This window comes from Anomaloglossus baeobatrachus, chromosome 3 (genome assembly GCF_048569485.1).
Source record: "Anomaloglossus baeobatrachus isolate aAnoBae1 chromosome 3, aAnoBae1.hap1, whole genome shotgun sequence".
Taxonomy (NCBI): Eukaryota; Metazoa; Chordata; class Amphibia; order Anura; family Aromobatidae; genus Anomaloglossus; species Anomaloglossus baeobatrachus.
Genome location: NC_134355.1, coordinates 28,726,168 through 28,752,340, shown reverse-complemented (window position 1 = coordinate 28,752,340; position 26,173 = coordinate 28,726,168). Strand labels below are relative to the sequence as shown.

The window sequence follows — 26,173 nt, the reverse complement described above, 5'->3', positions numbered from 1 at the left end:
TATGGCGGCGGCCTGGTCTTGGCGGGCCGCGCCCTGTATGGCGGCGGCCTGGTCTTGGCGGGCCGCGCCCTGTATGGCGGCGGCCTGGTCTTGGCGGGCCGCGCCCTGTATGGCGGCGGCCTGGTCTTGGCGGGCCGCGCCCTGTATGGCGGCGGCCTGGTCTTGGCGGGCCGCGCCCTGTATGGCGGCGGCCTGGATCGGCGTCGCAGCTGCGATGGGATCTGTGCACGCTGGGCTGGGCGTCGCTGCAGGGACCGGGTCTTGGTGGGCCGAGCAGGGCATCGCTGCGGCGGCCGGGGCTTGGCGGGCCGAGCAGGGCATCGCTGCGGCGGCCGGGTCTTGGCGGGCCGAGCAGGGCATCGCTGCGGCGGCCGGGTCTTGGCGGGCCGAGCAGGGCATCGCTGCGGCGGCCGGGGCTTGGCGGGCCGAGCAGGGCATCGCTGCGGCGGCCTGGGCTTGGCGGGACGCACCTGGCGTGGCTGCGGCCTGGCTCAGCGTCGCCGCGCCGGGCGCCTCATCAGGGACCGCGGGCGTGGCAGCAGGGGTCGGGGCATCCGGGCCGGCAGGGGTAATACTGGACTCATCCATCGGTGGCAGCATCGGGGTCTGAGTCGTCGCCGTCCGGTCTGGCACTCGTCGTGCGGTTCCCCTCTCATAGGCCTGAACCGCGGCAGCCATCTCCAGAAGTTCCATGCGTTCTTCTCTGATCTGCTCCACGACCCGGGTCTCCAGTCGGTCGCAGAACTGGGCCAGCTCCCGATACCACCAGGCAGCGGAGCCCGGTTCTGGGTTTCTGCGGTCAGACGCCATTTCTTCTGCGCCCTCTCCTGCACGATTTCCCAGCAGTGGACTCGCCGTTGCCTCTAGTAGCAAGCTGTTCAGTTTCCGCTCTGCCTCTTTCAGCAGCTCCTCTCCCAGCAGCAGGCTTCTGGCTCCCTTTCTGTCCCGACGTCTCTGAACGCCTCCGCTCTCTTCACCAGCGAGGTCAGAACTCTGCAGGGGATCTCTGGGTAGCCACACCTCTTCGTGGGCGGTAACTTCTCCCAGCGCGGGCTGCTGTTGTTTTTCAGCGCGCTTTTCATGGTGGCAATATGGCGGCGCTTCCAATTTTTCAAGCGGACCGCCCAGGCACATGGTCACCTGTCTGAACAGGTCTAGTCCTTATCCTGTTCGTGACGCCAGATGTGAAGCCCCACAGGTGTTGTGTCGGTGCATTACCTTCAGGGACTCCACTCGGCTGGATCTGGTCACAGGTAGGAGATCTTCTTCTTGTCGTGACGCCACTCTCAGTATTGCGGTCAGTGGGGACCGCCACTGCAGGTTGAGGGTCGCCTGGGACTGATGGTGGGTGCAGTCAGTTGGGATAGCCTCCTGAGAGTGAGGCAAGCCCCAGGGCCTGGTGTAGGTGCGTAGTACCACAAGGCGCAGAATGACTCAACACAGGCAGGATGTCTTTCAGGGTTTTTACTCACAGTTGATAGGGTGAGTGACCCGGGCGTAGCTGGGATGAACCAAGTGGGAACCAGGTGTCCTTCAGGCTGACTTGTGAGGGTGACTACTAACTCGCCTTCCTTAGCCCTTGGTGGTTTGGGATAACCCCGACTTTGAGTCCCTATGGGGGTCACCCAGGGAAGATGCTGAAGCCTCTCTCCCCTTCGTTTGCCGTGTGCTTGTCGCCTGGGCCAGGCCACTCCAGCTGCTTGCCTCCTGTGACCTATGGGCCCTAACTGTGGCTACGTGGCTGCGGCTTTTTGTGGTGTTGTGGCGTGGGCTTTGAGAGCCCCACACCGGCAGGTTTAGCAAAAGAAAGCTGGATCTATCTCCGCTTCGGGATCTGCCGCCCGTTTGGGCCTGGTACTCTCCAGCAGTCTCCTTACTTCCCACTCCGTGCTCTTCTCTCTAGCTGAGATGGGTTTCGGGTAGCACTCCTAGTTGACCGTTCTCCCCCGTCGGTAGCCACTGCGCGGACGCTGTCAGACTACAGCAGCCCAGGGGAAGGGGTCAGCTCCTCGGAGCTCCCTGGACTCTGCTCTGAACCGGCTCACATCTGGGACCTTCACTGCTGCTCCTGTCAGAGCCTCACTTTCCTGCTCCTCACTCCTCCACACTCTGCTTCAGACTCTAGACTGTTTACTCCTCCTTCTCTTTTCCCTTTTTGTGCCTGCCTACGCCACCTAGCAACCAGATTCTCTTACCACACCCCTTGAGAGGAGATGGAGGCTTTTGGCCCCCTCCACTATTCCAGTGAAGGTGAAGGCTTTTCCCCCTCCTGGGATCCCCAGGGGTCCTCTCATGGGTACATGTGTGAGACCTGATCACTATGCGCCTGTGTTCCACACCCCAGTCAGCCTTCTGGATTACCTGTGTTGTACTGTCCCCAGCATGGGTGCAGTACTCAGTGGTGCCTGACCAGGTCAGGGGCGCCACACATCCCTCTGTAAAGGGTACTTTACACGCTGCGATATCAGTACCGATATCGTTAGCAAGCGTACCTGCCCCGTCGGTTGTGCGACACGGGCAAATCGCTGCCCGTGGCGCACAACATCGCTAACACCCCGTCACACATACTTACCTGCCCTGCGACGTTGCTCTGGCCGGCGATCCGCCTCCTTTCTAAGGGGGCAGTTCATGCGGCGTCACACGGCAGCCGTCCAATAGCAGAGGAAGGGTGGAGATGAGCAGCCGGAACATGCCGCCCACCTCCTTCCTTCCGCATTGCCAGTGGATGGAGGTAAGGAGATGTTCGTCGTTCCTGCGGTGTCACACATAGCGATGTGTGCTGCCGCAGGAACGACGATCAACATCGTACCTGCAGCAGCAATGATATTAAGGAAAGGAGCGACGTGTCAACGAGCAACGATTTTTCACGTTTTTGTGCTCATTGATCGTCGCTCCTTGGTGTCACACGCTGCGATATCGGTAACGCCGGATGTGAGTCACTAACGACGTGACCCCGACAATATATCGTTACCGATATCGCAGTGTGTAAAGCACCCTTAAGACTTGTAACAATTTGAAGACTTTTTAGTTAAATATCTTTCGTGACCCAGTTTGGCTAAGTAGAATAAGCTGCCTAATAATTCTGCACACTATAATAAAGAACATTGTATCCTTAATCCGCATCCCTTATTACACAAATACACATCACCTGATCTGCTTTATCCAATTAGCATTGACATTTAGACATCTCGGAGGTGGGGAATCTGCATAAAAATGATCATATGGTAAAAAAAATCCTCACTTGCCTAATAATTTTACACTTGGGAATATTTGGCAGCGCCCAATGCGTCTGTTAAAGGTCCGACATAAACTTCAAAAAAAAAATTAAGCTAATCTGTGCTGTATTGTTATATAAATCACGCCTACATTATTTTTTTTGTTTTCTAACTTTTGTTCCTCTTGAATTATCCCTTTATTCTCTGCAGCTTTGTTTACATGCGGCTCAACCAAACATGACATTTTCCTAAGCCAAACCTCACAGTCACAGTGTCAGAGCTGGCACCGCCCAGCCTCACTGTCCAGCCATGCCCTCTGCCCGCCCTCTGCACACTCATTGGCTGTCAGTATTATGCCCCAGCACAGACCTCTCATCACTCCAGCAAAGATGGGCACGTTACTACATTATATGTGTGGTGGATGAAATATCACTGCTCTGTATTTCCAATCATCGGATAGTACAGAGCAGTGATCCTGCTTCTCTAATCTGTGACAGCACACTTACCTCACATCCACTGCACATATAATGTAGTAATGTTTCCATCCCTGTCCCTATAATGTAGTAATGTTTCCATCCCTGTCCCTATAATATAGTAATGTGCCCATCCCTGTCCCCATACTATAGTAATGTGCCCATCACTGCCCCCATAATATAGTAATGTGCCCATCCCTGTTCCCATAATATAGTAATGTCCCCTTTCCTTGTGCCCATCCTGTAGTAATGTCCTTTTTTGCTCCTCTTCTTGTAGCAATGCTCTCTCCTGTTGAATTGCCCCCTAGTCTGCCATTCTTCACACACACACACACACAAAAAAACAAACACAAATCCTTCTCACTTGTCCTCGTTCCCTTGGTGCCCTTTGTCCTGCCTCTTGCGGCCACAGCCTCCTCCTTGCTGATCGCTGCTGGTGCAGGGGCCGTGCAGTCAGCGCTTTATATCAGATGACTGATTCCCGGGCACTCTGCAGAGCCGAGCTGTGTATACAGCTTCTCCAGTGATCTGCTGCTGGCCTCTGATTGGCCAGCGGCTGATCACAGCTGTATACAGCGCTCCCATCTGTGCAGTGCCAGTGAATCAGTCAAATGATATACAGCGCTGACTGCACATCCTCAGCACAGGCAGCGTTCAGCAAGGGGGCCAGTAGCCTGTCCGCCGCCAGCAGCATGGGGGCTGAATGCAGCGTACAGGCAGCGAGACCCTTGCACTATGAAATGTGGGGAGGGCGCGGGGGAGGGGGCTGGGATTCTGGCGCCATGTACATGCCCAGCAGGGTGGCTACATGACGTCGGTTGTGATGCCCATCTACAAGGTGAGCATAAGCTCCTGCCCTGTCGTTGTGCACATCACAGGAAGCAGGTGGGCCACCGCCCAACCCCGGCCCTACGGTTCCGCGTTGATAGGCCTCTCCTGCAGACGGCCACCACCGTCTGCCAACCTTGCTGTGAGTGCCCGGGCCACGTACCCGGACACGGTCAGTCAGCTCCTCCACTACTACTTCCCTCAACTCCAAAACTCAACTCCCAAAACTGAACTAACTGCTTTTCCCTCCAGGACTGTGAACTCCTCGATGGGTGGGGCCAACCGCCTGGCTCCGCCCCACCTGGTGTGGACATCAGCCCCTGGAGGGTGGCAACAAGGATTTGTGTGTGCGGCTGATGTGCCTAACCGGGGTGTGGGGTGTGTTGTTGCAGTTCCTGGGATGTCCTGGCTTGTCCAGGTCGCCATATATCAATAATACAAGTGTTCCTACCTGAAGAAGTATTCCCTCCAGATGTGCTTCCTTTTTTCCAGCTCCCATTGAATTCGGTCAGGCGCCACTTATAGTTGTCACCACAGCAGATCTCACTCATGGTGACGTCACATATCTCTACTTCTGTAAACTCTTTTACAAACTCAGAGATTGCCATCCTGCAAATAACCAAATATGGATTTTTCCAGATTTTCCAAATTTATCATACCTAAATAACAATTTTAGGATGGAAATGATGTGAGGTGTGGTATGGTCTTGTTCTGGGGGTCCATGTCAAAGCACCTAATGTAAGATTGGTATGTAATTATTAAGCAGCACTTAGCTAGCTAGATTTAAAAGGGACCTTGGAACAAGTTGGGATTGTCCAAAGTAGACCTGATAGGCAATGATTAAGCAGGCAACTGTTTAAGGATGGATTTGGCAACAGACTGTCTAAAAGGGGCAATGTCAAGCGCTGTTCATGGGGGAGAACTGCTTGGTGTAAGCTGCCAACTCACCAAAACTCTCCATCTTCTTTCTGAGAGTTGAGATCTGCTCTTATTAAAGGATCCAGTTTGTTCCACTCTTCAGACCTGAGAGGACATGAAAATAATGCCATTGCAACAACAGAAATCAAGGTCCAGTTGATGTATAATTTCAGTCAAATGTGACTATTGTGCCCCCCACACCCCAAACTATGCATGCTCCGGTGAGAGTGCTTGCTTATTTAGTAGGAGAGAGGGAAAAATTATGGGTGTGGTAGATATTTAACCTTAAAATCTTCTAATACCAGGAATCCCTGGATCCTAACAGCTGTATGCATGTCTGATAGACATAACAAATAGGTTAGTAATAGCAATATTAGATATCCGGGAGAATAGTTATCATTTGGACTTGAATTTTGGTGCCAAAGGGGACAGTCCCCATGCCGTCTCTGGCTGTTTAATCTGATAAATGCCCTGATCGATATTGATCACAGCATTTAGGGGGCTTGGGGAGGGAGTACACCTCTCTCCGAATGGTGGCCCAACGTCATCGCGAGAGCTCAATCGTTGACATGGTGATTCGAGGTCATCATAACGACCTGCCGGTCAGCAAGCTACGGAATGCCTTTAAGATTTTGACAGGAGCATGATCTCAGAGGCTTCTGTCAATACAGCACTGACAGAAATAATGTATTGCAATCCTGGTGCATTACAATACGTTATATCAGAGATCAGATCAATAATAGTGATAGGCGGACCCGCAGATACCCATGATCTGCTTGCCCAACCAGGTGTAACCAGTTTGGTCTAGAATTCATCCCAGATATCTGGCTGCACGCCGATCCACATATAAGTGTATGGGGACCTGAATCAAGCACTTTAAAATGGTGGTAGAATGGATAGGGGGATTGGAGCAAGCGTGTTATACAGTACTTACCGAGTTTCCCGCGCAGCTGTAGCACAACTTCTGGGGCCGCTCATTAACCTTCATACATATTCACTGCTTCCCCCACTCACCAGCAGTCCTTGGAATCTCTGATTGGTTGCAGTCAGACCGTGCCCCCATCCTGCGTGACAGCGTGTCTGACTTCTTTTAATCACAGACATTGTGTGCATATCAAGACTGGTGTAAAAAAAAAAAAAAAAATTGGCGTGGGGCCTACCCAGATTATGATACCCAGCACAGATAAAGCATACGGCTAGAGGCTGTGTGCCGCCCCGGCGCAGACCGGGGTGCTCGGACGCAGACCGGGGTGCTCGGATCCGGGGTGGTCGTGGCTCAAGGGTAGAGTTGAGCGCGGTTCGTGGTTCGTGGTTCTCCAGTTCGCGGCTCGAGTGATTTTGGGGCATGTTCTAGATCGAACTAGAACTCGAGCTTTTTGCAAAAGCTCGATAGTTCTAGAAACGTTCGAGAACGGTTCTAGCAGCCAAAAAACAGCTAAATCCTAGCTTGGTTTCCGCTGTAATAGTGTAAGTCACTCTGTGAATCAAACTATTATCACATTTCAGTGTATAGTGTGCGTGAACAGCGCCTTCAGATCATTGCTGTTTCTATAATGGCGATCGCCATTTTTTTTTTTTTTTCTTGTCTTCCTTCCCTAAGCGCGCGCGTCTTGTGGGGCGGGCCAGCATGTCAGCCAATCACAGACACACACACACCTAAGTGGACTTTGAGCCAGAGAAGCAACGGCATGTGTGATAGGATCTGCATGTCACATGTCCCTGCATTATAAAACCAGACATTTTCTTCACGAACGCCATTATCTGCCTTCTGCGTCTTTGGTGTCAGACATCAGTGTCGCAGCTCCGTCCTCCTGAGTCCTATAGCCGATACAGCTGTATGCGCTGCATACACAGCGTTAGACAGCTTAGGGAGAGCACTTTATAGCAGTCCTTTTAAGGGCTCAAAGCGGCAGGGTCAGAGCCATAAGTGACAGGTCCTGCAAACAGCAACAGCGTCTGTGTAGCCAAGGTCAGGGATTTCCTCCCTGCATTTCACCATTAGGAGGGAATAGAAAGGCAGGCTTCCATTCCTCTACCCAGAGCACCACAATCCTGCCACTGTACCCTCCTGTCCTCTGCACACTCCAACTCATTCTAAGTAAGCCATTATACTAGCAAACATTCAGTGTACCTAGTGGCATCCTATACGTGGCTATTGGACTTTGCTATAGTCCCACTAGTGCAAAGACATTTGCAGAGCACGTCTGCCTGCATTGCACACTACAACTTTTTTAAACTAAGCAATTTTACTAGCAAACACTCAGTGTACCTAGTGGCATCCTATACGTGGCTATTGGACTTTGCTATAGTCCCACTAGTGCCAAGACATTTGCAGAGCGCATCTGCCTGCGTTGCACACTCCAACTAATTATAACTAAGCCATTATACTTGCACACACTAAGTGTTTTTTAGTGGCATCCTATACGTGGCTATTGGACTTTGCTATAGTCCTACTAGTGCCAAGACATTTGCAGAGCGCATCTGCCTGGGTTGCACACTCCAACTAATTATAACTAAGCCATTATACTAGCACACACTCAGTGAACCTAGTGGCATCCTATACGTGGCTATTGGACTTTGCTATAGTCCTACTAGTGCCAAGACATTTGCAGAGCGCATCTGCCTGCGTTGCACACTCCAACTAATTATAACTAAGCCATTATACTTGCACACACTAAGTGTTTTTTAGTGGCATCCTATACGTGGCTATTGGACTTTGCTATAGTCCTACTAGTGCCAAGACATTTGCAGAGCGCATCTGCCTGCGTTGCACACTCCAACTAATTATAACTAAGCCATTATACTAGCACACACTCAGTGTACCTAGTGGCATCCTATACGTGGCTATTGGACTTTGCTATAGTCCTACTAGTGCCAAGACATTTGCAGAGCGCATCTGCCTGCGTTGCACACTCCAACTAATTATAACTAAGCCATTATACTAGCACACACTCAGTGAACCTAGTGGCATCCTATACGTGGATATTGGACTTTGCTATAGTCCCACTAGTGCCAAGACATTTGCAGCACGTCTGCCTGCGTTGCACACTCCAACTAATTATAACTAAGCCATTATACTAGCACACACTCAGTGTACCTAGTGGCATCCTATACGTGGCTATTGGACTTTGCTATAGTCCCACTAGTGCCAAGACATTTGCAGCACGTCTGCCTGCGTTGCACACTCCAACTAATTATAACTAAGCCATTATACTAGCACACACTCAGTGTACCTAGTGGCATCCTATACGTGGCTATTGGACTTTGCTATAGTCCCACTAGTGCCAAGACATTTGCAGCACGTCTGCCTGCGTTGCACACTCCAACTAATTATAACTAAGCCATTATACTAGCACACACTCAGTGTACCTAGTGGCATCCTATACGTGGCTATTGGACTTTGCTATAGTCCCACTAGTGCCAAGACATTTGCAGCACGTCTGCCTGCGTTGCACACTCCAACTAATTATAACTAAGCCATTATACTAGCACACACTCAGTGTACCTAGTGGCATCCTATACGTGGCTATTGGACTTTGCTATAGTCCTACTAGTGCCAAGACATTTGCAGAGCGCATCTGCCTGCGTTGCACACTCCAACTAATTATAACTAAGCCATTATACTAGCACACACTCAGTGTACCTAGTGGCATCCTATACGTGGCTATTGGACTTTGCTATAGTCCTACTAGTGCCAAGACATTTGCAGAGCACATCTGCCTGCGTTGCATACTCCAACTAATTATAACTAAGCCATTATACTAGCACACACTCAGTGAACCTAGTGGCATCCTATACGTGGATATTGGACTTTGCTATAGTCCCACTAGTGCCAAGACATTTGCAGCACGTCTGCCTGCGTTGCACACTCCAACTAATTATAACTAAGCCATTATACTAGCACACACTCAGTGTACCTAGTGGCATCCTATACGTGGCTATTGGACTTTGCTATAGTCCCACTAGTGCCAAGACATTTGCAGCACGTCTGCCTGCGTTGCACACTCCAACTAATTATAACTAAGCCATTATACTAGCACACACTCAGTGTACCTAGTGGCATCCTATACGTGGCTATTGGACTTTGCTATAGTCCCACTAGTGCCAAGACATTTGCAGCACGTCTGCCTGCGTTGCACACTCCAACTAATTATAACTAAGCCATTATACTAGCACACACTCAGTGTACCTAGTGGCATCCTATACGTGGCTATTGGACTTTGCTATAGTCCTACTAGTGCCAAGTAGTGATGAGCGAGTACTAAAAAGCTCGGGTGCTCGAAGCTCGGGCCGAGCCTCCCAAGATACTCGTGTACTCGGCCCGAGCAACGAGCCCAATGTTATCCTATGGGAGACCCGAGTATTTTTGTGAAATGACCTCCCGGCAGCATGGAGAAACCCTAAAAATGTCACAAAAGTCTCAGAAGAGTGCTCAAATGACATGGCAACAGCATGGGGAAGACCCCTTGAAGCATTTATCACTCAAAAGTCACAGCTGTGAACAATTTTGTCCGCGTTTTACGCCATTTTTACGGACTCACCAGAAAACCTTCCAAAATGACCCCAAAATGATTTTTCATGGCGGAAATGTTAAGGGCACATACCCAATAGTGAGATAGAGCTGGTGTATGTTACTTTTTGAGATCAATACATGAAAGATTTTACGTGAAAACATTGTGTGGCACTCCGATGTCCCTGAGAAGAGACGTACATGAAGGCCTCTTGAGTCTAATGTGCCCATTTTGAGGAAGTGAGTCTTTGTAGTATTTTCCTTTGCCAGGGCAGTCCTAAATTGTGAGGTTCACCAATGCCCCTGCATACAGACGTGCATGAGGGCCTGTAAACCTGAAGTGCCCATTGGAAGGAAGTGGGTGTATTATAGTATAGCCCTTAGGCAGGGAAGCCAAACATTGGGAGGCTCCACGTTGTCCCTGGATAGAGACGTGCATGAAGGCCTGTAAACCTGAAGTGCCCATTGGAAGGAAGTGGGTGTATTATAGTATAGCCCTTAGGCAGGGAAGCCAAACATTGGGAGGCTCCACGTTGTCCCTGGATAGAGACGTGCATGAAGGCCTGTAAACCTGAAGTGCCCATTGGAAGGAAGTGGGTGTATTATAGTATAGCCCTTAGGCAGGGAAGCCAAACATTGGGAGGCTCCACGTTGTCCCTGGATAGAGACGTGCATGAAGGCCTGTAAACCTGAAGTGCCCATTGGAAGGAAGTGGGTGTATTATAGTATAGCCCTTAGGCAGGGAAGCCAAACATTGGGAGGCTCCACGTTGTCCCTGGATAGAGACGTGCATGAAGGCCTGTAAACCTGAAGTGCCCATTGGAAGGAAGTGGGTGTATTATAGTATAGCCCTTAGGCAGGGAAGCCAAACATTGGGAGGCTCCACGTTGTCCCTGGATAGAGACGTGCATGAAGGCCTGTAAACCTGAAGTGCCCATTGGAAGGAAGTGGGTGTATTATAGTATAGCCCTTAGGCAGGGAAGCCAAACATTGGGAGGCTCCACGTTGTCCCTGGATAGAGACGTGCATGAAGGCCTGTAAACCTGAAGTGCCCATTGGAAGGAAGTGGGTGTATTATAGTATAGCCCTTAGGCAGGGAAGCCAAACATTGGGAGGCTCCACGTTGTCCCTGGATAGAGACGTGCATGAAGGCCTGTAAACCTGAAGTGCCCATTGGAAGGAAGTGGGTGTATTATAGTATAGCCCTTAGGCAGGGAAGCCAAACATTGGGAGGCTCCACGTTGTCCCTGGATAGAGACGTGCATGAAGGCCTGTAAACCTGAAGTGCCCATTGGAAGGAAGTGGGTGTATTATAGTATAGCCCTTAGGCAGGGAAGCCAAACATTGGGAGGCTCCACGTTGTCCCTGGATAGAGACGTGCATGAAGGCCTGTAAACCTGAAGTGCCCATTGGAAGGAAGTGGGTGTATTATAGTATAGCCCTTAGGCAGGGAAGCCAAACATTGGGAGGCTCCACGTTGTCCCTGGATAGAGACGTGCATGAAGGCCTGTAAACCTGAAGTGCCCATTGGAAGGAAGTGGGTGTATTATAGTATAGCCCTTAGGCAGGGAAGCCAAACATTGGGAGGCTCCACGTTGTCCCTGGATAGAGACGTGCATGAAGGCCTGTAAACCTGAAGTGCCCATTGGAAGGAAGTGGGTGTATTATAGTATAGCCCTTAGGCAGGGAAGCCAAACATTGGGAGGCTCTACGTTGTCCCTGGATAGAGACCTGTTAGGTTCTTAGTGCCTCCGTGCTTGCATTTAAAAACCGCACGTGTGTGCCTGTTGGTGGCAGCTTTCCGCTGCATTTGTGTGAGTTTTGCACAAACTTGGATATAACACACAAGTCTAGTGAATACACATCAGCACAGCATTGCAAAATGCGCAAGGGCGTTGTCAACGAACAAGGAAGTGGACGTGATGGTGGTGCAGGCAGACACCGAGGTTGTGTGCAAGCTCTAATTTCGCCACAACAAAGGGCCACATCTAGTCGCTCGCACGTCCTGTCCCAAATTCTTGGGGACCGCAGCAGTACACCCCTCTTGAACCAAGACCAGTGTCAACAGGTTGTTAGTTGGATAGCGGATAATGCTTCCAGTCAGATTGGCACCACCACAAACACTCTGTCTTCCACACGGTCAAGTGTCAGTAGCCGTGATACTGCACCGCACATTTCAGAACCTGATCCTCCTTCCTACCACCAGGCCGAGTACACGTCCACGGACATTACTGATCCCACACTTGGACACTCGGAATAGCTGTTCGTTCACGTTTCCATTCACAAATTCTGGCCTCTCGCCAGCTCCTGTTGAAGTGGGCCATGACGAGATTGTATGTACAGATGCACAAATATTTGAGCAGCCACGTTCTCACGAAGTTGGCAACGTGTCTCAACAAGGGGTGGCCGATGATGAGACACAATTGTCAGGAAGTCAGGAGGAGGAGCAGGGTGCGGAAGAGGAAGACGACGTGGTGGATGATCCAGTAACTGACCCAACCTGGCAGGAGGATATGCAGAGCGAGGACAGCAGTGCACAGGGGGAGGGAGGCGTAGCATCACAACAGGCAGTAAGAAGCAGAGTGGTGGCCCCAGGCAGACGTCAGTCAACTGTTCCCCGGAACAACACGACACAAGGTGCCTGTACAAATGTTAGGTCTTCCCGAGTCTGGCTGTAATACTATTGTATGTATTGAGGATTTCGATTGCGTTAGGGCAATGACAACCAGAGACGAGTTCTTGGTGCAAGACATTTATAATATGCAACCAGCAAATATGTACATAAACGGAACAAAAACACAGTAGAACATAAATACAGGAAATACCTTCCAGGGACTGAGCGAAAGGGAATTCCCGGTACCGCGCACCGGACTCCCCCAGGGAGACCACCAACAGCAAACCCCTATACAGGGACTGTCTGGCAATCACCCCAGAAGCCCTAAATGCGCAGCAGCCGGGACACAAAAGGGCAATAGGTAAGTCGAAAAATGTCTGTACGTGATGTGAGTCCAGAGTGGTATTAAACGGAAGGAACCGGGCAGAAGTTCCGACCAAAGACGGCAAACGGAGTCCAGGTACAGCTAGATGATACCAGATGAAGTCCAGAGTCGGTGTCGGTTGTTTTCCAAGAGGATCCGAATAACAATCAGGAACCAAAAGCAGCAGGGCAGGAGCACACAGGAAGCAGTATACTCAGGCACTGGACTAAGCTTTAGGGGCGGCTTTTAAACAGATGGACAGGAAGTAGGGCAACATAACAGAAAACTCCATGTTAACAAAGGGCAAGCTCTTTCAAAAGAAAACTGGAAAACCAGGAACTCTGACACTGGCAGTTTTTTAAGTTGGCTCCAGATGATTCTAAAAAGGCCATTTGCAACACCTGCCATGCCAGCATCAGCAGGGGTACCAAAACTAGCAGCCTGACCACCACCAGCATGATCAGGCACATGTCAGCCAAGCACCCGACTTTGTGGGAAGTACAACAGAGTCGAGGAGCAGTGCTTGCTGATGTCACTGCTACGTCTTCGCTGGTTGTGCATGCGAGCCAATCCCCTGTCCATGCTGCCTGCGAACAAGCCTCCTCCACTCCTGCACCTGCAGTTGCCTACGCAGAAAGAACACCATCATCAAGCACGTCCTTGTCCCAGCGCAACGTTCAGTTATCCATTCAGCAAACCTTTGAGCGCAGGCGCAAATACACTGCCAACACCCCACATGCCACAGTTCTAAATGCTAACATTTCGCGACTGCTTGCGCTGGAAATGTTGCCTTTTAGGCTGGTTGAGACAGAAGCATTCCGCGAACTGATGGTGGCAGCTGTCCCACGTTACTCGGTCCACAGCCGCCACTATTTCTCCCTGTGTGCCGTCCCCGCATTGCATAACTAACCACGTGTCACAAAACATCACACGTGCCCGGAACAACGCTGTTTCAGCCAAAGTCCACCTAACCACAGACACGTGGACAAGTGCATGTGGGCAAGGCCGCTACATCTCGTTGACGTCACACTGGGTTAATATTGTGCAAGCTGGGACCCAGTCTGAGCGAGGGACGGAATACGTCCTTCACACACCAAGTTTTGCAGGCCCTACCTCAGTCAGGGTTTCACACACACTCTACAGCTCCGGAATGTCATGCTCCTCAGCCTCCTCCTCCTCCTGCGCATCCTGATCCACTTTACCCTCCACACCAGTCCCAAGCTGTAAGTGTCGCTGGCGGAGGAGGGGACGGTGCGCTCTCCCACTGCTCGGGTCCGGCTGACGCAGCTCTACGGCTGCTGCTGCTCGTTGGCTCGAGCGATGGCCGGATCCCGGGGACTCGAGCGGCGCTACTCGCCCGTGAGTGAAAAGGGGTGGTTTGGGTTTTGGGGATATTGTCCGTGACGCCACCCACGGTTGTGGTGATTGTGTGGACACCACCGCTGCTCTGGACGGGGATCCCGGGAGCCTGTGACAGGGAGCAGCTTTGTTGTTATTTCTCCCCTACGTGGGTAGGGGGGTTGGTTGTCCCGGGGCCTGGTGATGGGGTAGAGATGGATGACAGGCGGGTTGCGGGGCCTGATGAAGTGCATGGTCGCAGGGGCAGCGCTGTGCCGCACGGCACGGAGGTACTCACTCAGCCCAATGATGATGACACAGTTCAGGGTAAAACAAGTGGCTGGATGGACAGGTCACTCGGACGGCTGCGGTTGTTCCTCCCTGCAGGTTAGTGATGACTGTCTCTCCCTGCACCGAAGTTAAGTGTTGGTAGTGATGGTTTCCCAACGGTAACCCGCTCCCTGACCTGGATATGGGCCGGAGGAGCCCCTTTTGCCCACAGGCGCTGGCCCTGGGAGACGGTTGCCCTTGCCGGTGGCTGTGTCTCCCCTTCACGGTTGTACGGTTGCCTTCTATCTGGACTTGGCTGTTTGGAAACCCTGAGGTCCCCTTCAATAACGGATTTGGCAAATTCACGGCGACACCAAGCCTTGCCGGGATCCGAAAGTCCTCTGCCAATGGTGCTGGCTTCGCTTTGTATACCGGTCCGGTACGGCCGGGTCACCACCCGTCCACGGTCCTTACGGCAGACTCCAATCGGCCTCCACTGCAGACGGTCACCACATCCTGCCAACCTTGCTGTCCTGTCCAGGCCACACACCCGGACCAACTTCAGGCTCTTTGCTGTCACTTTTCTCCTCTCTACTACTTTCCTCCTTCCACTTCCTTAGCTTAACTCTCACTGCCTGTGTTTTCCCTCCTCCTCGGTGGGTGGAGACCAACCGCCTGGCTCCACACCCTGGTGTGGACAACAGCCCCTGGGGAAGGCAACAAGGATTTTGTGTTTTGACTATGATATGCCTGCAGGGAGTGTGGGGTGTTTAAGTGTTGTGCTCTGTGGCCCCTGGCTTGTCCAGGGCGACACAGAAGCACTGCAGCACTGCCTCGGCGAAGCGGCAACAGGCAGTGCTGAAGCTAATCTGCATAGGTGACAAACCCCACAATGCAGAAGAGGTGTGGACAGCTCTGAAACAGCAGGCAGATCACTGGCTCACAACTCTGAACCTAAAGCCAGGAAAGGTGGTGTGTGACAATGGCCGGAACCTGGTGGCGGCTTTGAGGCGAGGCCAGCTGACACATGTTCCATGCTTGGCCCATGTGCTCAACCTCGAGGTTCAGCGGTTTCTAAAGTCATAGTCAGAGCTGTCTGATCTGCTGGTAAAAGTTCGCCGCCTGTCTGCACATTTTCGAAAGTCACCTACTGCTTCAGCCGGCCTTGCCGCCTTAAGACGCCGTTTGCATCTTCCGGCACACAGACTGGTGTGTGATGTCCCCACGCGTTGGAATTCAACTCTGCACATGTTGGTCAGGATATGTGAGCAGAAGAGGGCAGTTGTTGAGTACCTGCATCACCTAAGCCGTCGGGAAATGGGTCAAACTCCACACATAACACCTGAGGAGTGGAGATGGATGTCCGACCTATGCACCATCCGCCAAAACTTTGAGGACTACAACAAGATGGTGAGCGGCGATGACGACATTATTAGCGTCACCATACCGCTTCTCTGCCTTCTAAAATGGTCTCTGCTCAGAAAACAAACATGATGCATTGCAGGCGGAGCGCGATGAGTTTCAGCAAGAAACAGTAGTGGGTGTGGGTGATGATAACACACAGCCCAGCCTCGTCTCATCACAACGTGCAGTGGAGGACTATGACGAGGAGGAGGATGAAGACATGGAGCAACTCTCTGGCCAAATTGAGGATATGACATGCAGTCATATCCTCGGTTCAGCGTGGCTGGCCAGAGGACAGGGTAGATGATGAGGAGGAGGAGGACAGCATGTTCAGTCATCGTGTCGGTCAGGATACTGAAGTGATGGCTGTTAAGAGTCTGGCACACATGGCTGACTTTATGGTAAGCTGCCTGTCTCGTGACCCTCGCGTTAAGAACATCTTGGCCGACAATCATTACTGGTTGGTAACACTGTTAGACCCACGCTAAAAGGAGAACTTTATGTCTCTTATTCCCGAGGCGGAGAGGTCAGGCAAAATGCAGCAGTTCCAGAAGGCCATAGTCACGGAAGTAGGCAAAGCATTCCCCTCACAAAACGCTAGCGGCATAGGTCATGAATCAGTGGACAACCGAGGCGTACAGCCGAGAGAGGCACAAGTCCAATCCGCCAGAGGTAGGGGAACAGTCTTTAAGATGTGTGACAGTTTTCTCAGCCCCTCACGTACCACAGCCCCTGAGGTGCGGGGTAGTGCCACAAGAAATCCTAAGTTTGCCCAGATGCTGAAGGAGTACCTTGCAGATCGAACAACTGTACTCCGACATTCCTCTGTGCCTTACAATTATTGGGTATCCAAGCTGGACACGTGGCATGAATTGGCTCTCTACGCCTTGGAAGGCCTGGCCTGCCCTGCTGCTAGCGTTTTGTCAGAGCGTGTTTTTAGTGCCGCAGGTGGAATCATTACAGATAAACGCACCCGCCTGTCAACTGAAAATGCTGACAAGCTGACTCTGATCAAGATGAACAAGGGTTGGATTGGGCCAGACTTCACCACACCACCAGCAAATGAGAGCGGAATTTAAAGTTTGCCATGTACCTCCACTCACCCATGGGTACACACTTCTGGAGTTTGGCTAATCGCTGGACTGCTCCTCCTTCTCCTCATGCGCCACCATGATGATGACCGTTACAAATTGCAATACTTAGGCCTTTGTTTCAGGTATACCCCCAGTGGTAAATTTTTTCGCCCATTCTTTGCAGAATGGACATTACAACGACAGGAGACCCACTCCTTTGCAATGGGAACAATGTTTTGAGGCCCTCATGCACGTCTCTATCCAGGGACAACGTGGAGCCTGACGCTGCCACCGACTGCCACACACGTGCTGTTTTTAAATGCAAGCACGGACGCAATAAGAACCTAACTGGTTTTTAGGAGCGACAATTACTGAGAAGTCTGACACTATCAGACACTGCTGACTGACGTGTATTATACACTAGACTTGTGCGTTATATAATAGTTTGTGCAAAACGCGCACCTGTACCCTGCCACCGACTGCCACACACGTGCTGTTTTTAAATGCAAGCACGGACGCAATAAGAACCTAACTGGTTTTTAGGAGCGACAATTACTGAGAAGTCTGACACTATCAGACACTGCTGACTGACGTGTATTATACACTAGACTTGTGCGTTATATAATAGTTTGTGCAAAACGCGCACCTGTACCCTGACACCGACTGCCACACACGTGCTGTTTTTAAATGCAAGCACGGACGCAATAAGAACCTAACTGGTTTTTAGGAGCGACAATTACTGAGAAGTCTGACACTATCAGACACTGCTGACTGACGTGTATTATACACTAGACTTGTGCGTTATATAATAGTTTGTGCAAAACGCGCACCTGTACCCTGCCACCGACTGCCACACACGTGCTGTTTTTAAATGCAAGCACGGACGCAATAAGAACCTAACTGGTTTTTAGGAGCGACAATTACTGAGAAGTCTGACACTATCAGACACTGCTGACTGACGTGTATTATACACTAGACTTGTGCGTTATATAATAGTTTGTGCAAAACGCGCACCTGTACCCTGCCACCGACTGCCACACACGTGCTGTTTTTAAATGCAAGCACGGACGCAATAAGAACCTAACTGGTTTTTAGGAGCGACAATTACTGAGAAGTCTGACACTATCTGGACTGTTTTACACTGTGTACACCAGCCCCAGATATGATGAAGGCTGGTATACGGTCACCACTAGGAATGGCTATATATACCCTGCCTGCCTGCCTGTATACTGCTACAATAGTCCTGACAAGGACTCTTCTGGTCACTAGCCTGTATTCCGACCTGGCTATACCCTGCCTGTATATAGCAACAATAGTCCTGAGAAGGACTCTGCTACTGTACTCCGACCTGGCTATACCCTGCCTGCCTGTATACAACTAGAATAGTCCTGAGAAGGACTTCTGGTCACACTGTTTGCAGCCCTGCTCCGGAACTAACTATAAAGGGCCGCAAAGCTTTCCCTGAATCAGCGACACTCTCCCTACACTCACTGTCAGAATAGCTGTGAGCAGAGCACAGCGCGCCGGCCTATATAAAGGCTCGGTGACGCTGTGCAGGCCGGCCAATCACTGCAATTCCACAACTAACAGGGCTGTGGCATTGCAGTGGTCTGCCAGCCAATCCCTGCATGAGGGCTGGCTCTCAAAAGAGCGCCAACATGCAGAAATGAAGACCACGAGTAAAGCACGAGTATCGCGAGATTACTCGGTCCCCGCCGAGCAGCCCGAGTACAGTGATACTCGTGCGAGTACCGAGTAGTGACAAGCATGCTCGCTCATCACTAGTGCCAAGACATTTGCAGAGCGCATCTGCCTGCGTTGCACACTCCAACTAATTATAACTAAGCCATTATACTAGCACACACTCAGTGAACCTAGTGGCATCCTATACGTGGATATTGGACTTTGCTATAGTCCCACTAGTGCCAAGACATTTGCAGCACGTCTGCCTGCGTTGCACACTCCAACTAATTATAACTAAGCCATTATACTAGCACACACTCAGTGTACCTAGTGGCATCCTATACGTGGCTATTGGACTTTGCTATAGTCCCACTAGTGCCAAGACATTTGCAGCACGTCTGCCTGCGTTGCACACTCCAACTAATTATAACTAAGCCATTATACTAGCACACACTCAGTGTACCTAGTGGCATCCTATACGTGGCTATTGGACTTTGCTATAGTCCCACTAGTGCCAAGACATTTGCAGCACGTCTGCCTGCGTTGCACACTCCAACTAATTATAACTAAGCCATTATACTAGCACACACTCAGTGTACCTAGTGGCATCCTATACGTGGCTATTGGACTTTGCTATAGTCCCACTAGTGCCAAGACATTTGCAGCACGTCTGCCTGCGTTGCACACTCCAACTAATTATAACTAAGCCATTATACTAGCACACACTCAGTGTACCTAGTGGCATCCTATACGTGGCTATTGGACTTTGCTATAGTCCTACTAGTGCCAAGACATTTGCAGAGCGCATCTGCCTGCGTTGCACACTCCAACTAATTATAACTAAGCCATTATACTAGCACACACTCAGTGTACCTAGTGGCATCCTATACGTGGCTATTGGACTTTGCTATAGTCCTACTAGTGCCAAGACATTTGCAGAGCACATCTGCCTGCGTTGCACACTCCAACTAATTATAACTAAGCCATTATACTAGCACACACTCAGTGAACCTAGTGGCATCCTATACGTGGATATTGGACTTTGCTATAGTCCCACTAGTGCCAAGACATTTGCAGCACGTCTGCCTGCGTTGCACACTCCAACTAATTATAACTAAGCCATTATACTAGCACACACTCAGTGTACCTAGTGGCATCCTATACGTGGCTATTGGACTTTGCTATAGTCCCACTAGTGCCAAGACATTTGCAGCACGTCTGCCTGCGTTGCACACTCCAACTAATTATAACTAAGCCATTATACTAGCACACACTCAGTGTACCTAGTGGCATCCTATACGTGGCTATTGGACTTTGCTATAGTCCCACTAGTGCCAAGACATTTGCAGCACGTCTGCCTGCGTTGCACACTCCAACTAATTATAACTAAGCCATTATACTAGCACACACTCAGTGTACCTAGTGGCATCCTATACGTGGCTATTGGACTTTGCTATAGTCCTACTAGTGCCAAGACATTTGCAGAGCGCATCTGCCTGCGTTGCACACTCCAACTAATTATAACTAAGCCATTATACTAGCACACACTCAGTGAACCTAGTGGCATCCTATACGTGGATATTGGACTTTGCTATAGTCCCACTAGTGCCAAGACATTTGCAGCACGTCTGCCTGCGTTGCACACTCCAACTAATTATAACTAAGCCATTATACTAGCACACACTCAGTGTACCTAGTGGCATCCTATACGTGGCTATTGGACTTTGCTATAGTCCCACTAGTGCCAAGACATTTGCAGCACGTCTGCCTGCGTTGCACACTCCAACTAATTATAACTAAGCCATTATACTAGCACACACTCAGTGTACCTAGTGGCATCCTATACGTGGCTATTGGACTTTGCTATAGTCCTACTAGTGCCAAGACATTTGCAGAGCACATCTGCCTGCGTTGCACACTCCAACTAATTATAACTAAGCCATTATACTAGCACACACTCAGTGAACCTAGTGGCATCCTATACGTGGATATTGGACTTTGCTATAGTCCCACTAGTGCCAAGACATTTGCAGCACGTCTGCCTGCGTTGCACACTCCAACTAATTATAACTAAGCCATTATACTAGCACACACTCAGTGTACCTAGTGGCATCCTATACGTGGCTATTGGACTTTGCTATAGTCCCACTAGTGCCAAGACATTTGCAGCACGTCTGCCTGCGTTGCACACTCCAACTAATTATAACTAAGCCATTATACTAGCACACACTCAGTGTACCTAGTGGCATCCTATACGTGGCTATTGGACTTTGCTATAGTCCCACTAGTGCCAAGACATTTGCAGCACGTCTGCCTGCGTTGCACACTCCAACTAATTATAACTAAGCCATTATACTAGCACACACTCAGTGTACCTAGTGGCATCCTATACGTGGCTATTGGACTTTGCTATAGTCCTACTAGTGCCAAGACATTTGCAGAGCGCATCTGCCTGCGTTGCACACTCCAACTAATTATAACTAAGCCATTATACTAGCACACACTCAGTGAACCTAGTGGCATCCTATACGTGGATATTGGACTTTGCTATAGTCCCACTAGTGCCAAGACATTTGCAGCACGTCTGCCTGCGTTGCACACTCCAACTAATTATAACTAAGCCATTATACTAGCACACACTCAGTGTACCTAGTGGCATCCTATACGTGGCTATTGGACTTTGCTATAGTCCCACTAGTGCCAAGACATTTGCAGCACGTCTGCCTGCGTTGCACACTCCAACTAATTATAACTAAGCCATTATACTAGCACACACTCAGTGTACCTAGTGGCATCCTATACGTGGCTATTGGACTTTGCTATAGTCCCACTAGTGCCAAGACATTTGCAGCACGTCTGCCTGCGTTGCACACTCCAACTAATTATAACTAAGCCATTATACTAGCACACACTCAGTGTACCTAGTGGCATCCTATACGTGGCTATTGGACTTTGCTATAGTCCTACTAGTGCCAAGACATTTGCAGAGCGCATCTGCCTGCGTTGCACACTCCAACTAATTATAACTAAGCCATTATACTAGCACACACTCAGTGAACCTAGTGGCATCCTATACGTGGATATTGGACTTTGCTATAGTCCCACTAGTGCCAAGACATTTGCAGCACGTCTGCCTGCGTTGCACACTCCAACTAATTATAACTAAGCCATTATACTAGCATACACTCAGTGTACCTAGTGGCATCCTATACGTGGCTATTGGACTTTGCTATAGTCCCACTAGTGCCAAGACATTTGCAGCACGTCTGCCTGCGTTGCACACTCCAACTAATTATAACTAAGCCATTATACTAGCACACACTCAGTGTACCTAGTGGCATCCTATACGTGGCTATTGGACTTTGCTATAGTCCCACTAGTGCCAAGACATTTGCAGCACGTCTGCCTGCGTTGCACACTCCAACTAATTATAACTAAGCCATTATACTAGCACACACTCAGTGTACCTAGTGGCATCCTATACGTGGCTATTGGACTTTGCTATAGTCCCACTAGTGCCAAGACATTTGCAGCACGTCTGCCTGCGTTGCACACTCCAACTAATTATAACTAAGCCATTATACTAGCACACACTCAGTGTACCTAGTGGCATCCTATACGTGGCTATTGGACTTTGCTATAGTCCCACTAGTGCCAAGACATTTGCAGCACGTCTGCCTGCGTTGCACACTCCAACTAATTATAACTAAGCCATTATACTAGCACACACTCAGTGTACCTAGTGGCATCCTATACGTGGCTATTGGACTTTGCTATAGTCCTACTAGTGCCAAGACATTTGCAGAGCGCATCTGCCTGCGTTGCACACTCCAACTAATTATAACTAAGCCATTATACTAGCACACACTCAGTGAACCTAGTGGCATCCTATACGTGGATATTGGACTTTGCTATAGTCCCACTAGTGCCAAGACATTTGCAGCACGTCTGCCTGCGTTGCACACTCCAACTAATTATAACTAAGCCATTATACTAGCACACACTCAGTGTACCTAGTGGCATCCTATACGTGGCTATTGGACTTTGCTATAGTCCCACTAGTGCCAAGACATTTGCAGCACGTCTGCCTGCGTTGCACACTCCAACTAATTATAACTAAGCCATTATACTAGCACACACTCAGTGTACCTAGTGGCATCCTATACGTGGCTATTGGACTTTGCTATAGTCCCACTAGTGCCAAGACATTTGCAGCACGTCTGCCTGCGTTGCACACTCCAACTAATTATAACTAAGCCATTATACTAGCACACACTCAGTGTACCTAGTGGCATCCTATACGTGGCTATTGGACTTTGCTATAGTCCTACTAGTGCCAAGACATTTGCAGAGCGCATCTGCCTGCGTTGCACACTCCAACTAATTATAACTAAGCCATTATACTAGCACACACTCAGTGAACCTAGTGGCATCCTATACGTGGATATTGGACTTTGCTATAGTCCCACTAGTGCCAAGACATTTGCAGCACGTCTGCCTGCGTTGCACACTCCAACTAATTATAACTAAGCCATTATACTAGCACACACTCAGTGTACCTAGTGGCATCCTATACGTGGCTATTGGACTTTGCTATAGTCCCACTAGTGCCAAGACATTTGCAGCACGTCTGCCTGCGTTGCACACTCCAACTAATTATAACTAAGCCATTATACTAGCACACACTCAGTGTACCTAGTGGCATCCTATACGTGGCTATTGGACTTTGCTATAGTCCCACTAGTGCCAAGACATTTGCAGCACGTCTGCCTGCGTTGCACACTCCAACTAATTATAACTAAGCCATTATACTAGCACACACTCAGTGTACCTAGTGGCATCCTATACGTGGCTATTGGACTTTGCTATAGTCCTACTAGTGCCAAGACATTTGCAGAGCGCATCTGCCTGCGTTGCACACTCCAACTAATTATAACTAAGCCATTATACTAGCACACACTCAGTGAACCTAGTGGCATCCTATACGTGGATATTGGACTTTGCTATAGTCCCACTAGTGCCAAGACATTTGCAGCACGTCTGCCTGCGTTGCACACTCCAACTAATTATAACTAAGCCATTATACTAGCACACACTCAGTGTACCTAGTGGCATCCTATACGTGGCTATTGGACTTTGCTATAGTCCCACTAGTGCCAAGACATTTGCAGCACGTCTGCCTGCGTTGCACACTCCAACTAATTATAACTAAGCCATTATACTAGCACACACTCAGTGTACCTAGTGGCATCCTATACGTGGCTATTGGACTTTGCTATAGTCCCACTAGTGCCAAGACATTTGCAGCACGTCTGCCTGCGTTGCACACTCCAACTAATTATAACTAAGCCATTATACTAGCACACACTCAGTGTACCTAGTGGCATCCTATACGTGGATATTGGACTTTGCTATAGTCCCACTAGTGCCAAGACATTTGCAGCACGTCTGCCTGCGTTGCACACTCCAACTAATTATAACTAAGCCATTATACTAGCACACACTCAGTGTACCTAGTGGCATCCTATACGTGGCTATTGGACTTTGCTATAGTCCTACTAGTGCCAAGACATTTGCAGAGCGCATCTGCCTGCGTTGCACACTCCAACTAATTATAACTAAGCCATTATACTAGCACACACTCAGTGAACCTAGTGGCATCCTATACGTGGATATTGGACTTTGCTATAGTCCCACTAGTGCCAAGACATTTGCAGCACGTCTGCCTGCGTTGCACACTCCAACTAATTATAACTAAGCCATTATACTAGCACACACTCAGTGTACCTAGTGGCATCCTATACGTGGCTATTGGACTTTGCTATAGTCCCACTAGTGCCAAGACATTTGCAGCACGTCTGCCTGCGTTGCACACTCCAACTAATTATAACTAAGCCATTATACTAGCACACACTCAGTGTACCTAGTGGCATCCTATACGTGGATATTGGACTTTGCTATAGTCCCACTAGTGCCAAGACATTTGCAGCACGTCTGCCTGCGTTGCACACTCCAACTAATTATAACTAAGCCATTATACTAGCACACACTCAGTGTACCTAGTGGCATCCTATACGTGGCTATTGGACTTTTCTATAGTCCTACTAGTGCCAAGACATTTGCAGAGCGCATCTGCCTGCGTTGCACACTCCAACTAATTATAACTAAGCCATTATACTAGCACACACTCAGTGAACCTAGTGGCATCCTATACGTGGATATTGGACTTTGCTATAGTCCCACTAGTGCCAAGACATTTGCAGCACGTCTGCCTGCGTTGCACACTCCAACTAATTATAACTAAGCCATTATACTAGCACACACTCAGTGTACCTAGTGGCATCCTATACGTGGCTATTGGACTTTGCTATAGTCCCACTAGTGCCAAGACATTTGCAGCACGTCTGCCTGCGTTGCACACTCCAACTAATTATAACTAAGCCATTATACTAGCACACACTCAGTGTACCTAGTGGCATCCTATACGTGGCTATTGGACGTTGCTATAGTCCCACTAGTGCCAAGACATTTGCAGCACGTCTGCCTGCGTTGCACACTCCAACTAATTATAACTAAGCCATTATACTAGCACACACTCAGTGTACCTAGTGGCATCCTATACGTGGCTATTGGACTTTGCTATAGTCCTACTAGTGCCAAGACATTTGCAGAGCGCATCTGCCTGCGTTGCACACTCCAACTAATTATAACTAAGCCATTATACTAGCACACACTCAGTGAACCTAGTGGCATCCTATACGTGGATATTGGACTTTGCTATAGTCCCACTAGTGCCAAGACATTTGCAGCACGTCTGCCTGCGTTGCACACTCCAACTAATTATAACTAAGCCATTATACTAGCACACACTCAGTGTACCTAGTGGCATCCTATACGTGGCTATTGGACTTTGCTATAGTCCCACTAGTGCCAAGACATTTGCAGCACGTCTGCCTGCGTTGCACACTCCAACTAATTATAACTAAGCCATTATACTAGCACACACTCAGTGTACCTAGTGGCATCCTATACGTGGCTATTGGACTTTGCTATAGTCCCACTAGTGCCAAGACATTTGCAGCACGTCTGCCTGCGTTGCACACTCCAACTAATTATAACTAAGCCATTATACTAGCACACACTCAGTGTACCTAGTGGCATCCTATACGTGGCTATTGGACTTTGCTATAGTCCCACTAGTGCCAAGACATTTGCAGCACGTCTGCCTGCGTTGCACACTCCAACTAATTATAACTAAGCCATTATACTAGCACACACTCAGTGTACCTAGTGGCATCCTATACGTGGCTATTGGACTTTGCTATAGTCCCACTAGTGCCAAGACATTTGCAGCACGTCTGCCTGCGTTGCACACTCCAACTAATTATAACTAAGCCATTATACTAGCACACACTCAGTGTACCTAGTGGCATCCTATACGTGGCTATTGGACTTTGCTATAGTCCCACTAGTGCCAAGACAT

General features: G+C 49.6%; 1 protein-coding gene across 1 annotated transcript in view; it reads right to left on the bottom strand.

Moving 5' to 3' along the window:
• The window catches only part of LOC142295958 (calpain-2 catalytic subunit-like), a 109,120-nt gene that overhangs the window by 14,168 nt on the left and 68,779 nt on the right, over positions 1-26,173 (bottom strand). The window contains exons 8-9 of the mRNA XM_075339097.1: positions 5,465-5,539; positions 4,968-5,125 (exon numbers count right to left, since the gene is read on the bottom strand). Of these exons, the coding sequence (XP_075195212.1) occupies positions 4,968-5,125; positions 5,465-5,539 (233 nt within the window). The remainder of the gene's footprint in view (positions 1-4,967; positions 5,126-5,464; positions 5,540-26,173) is intronic.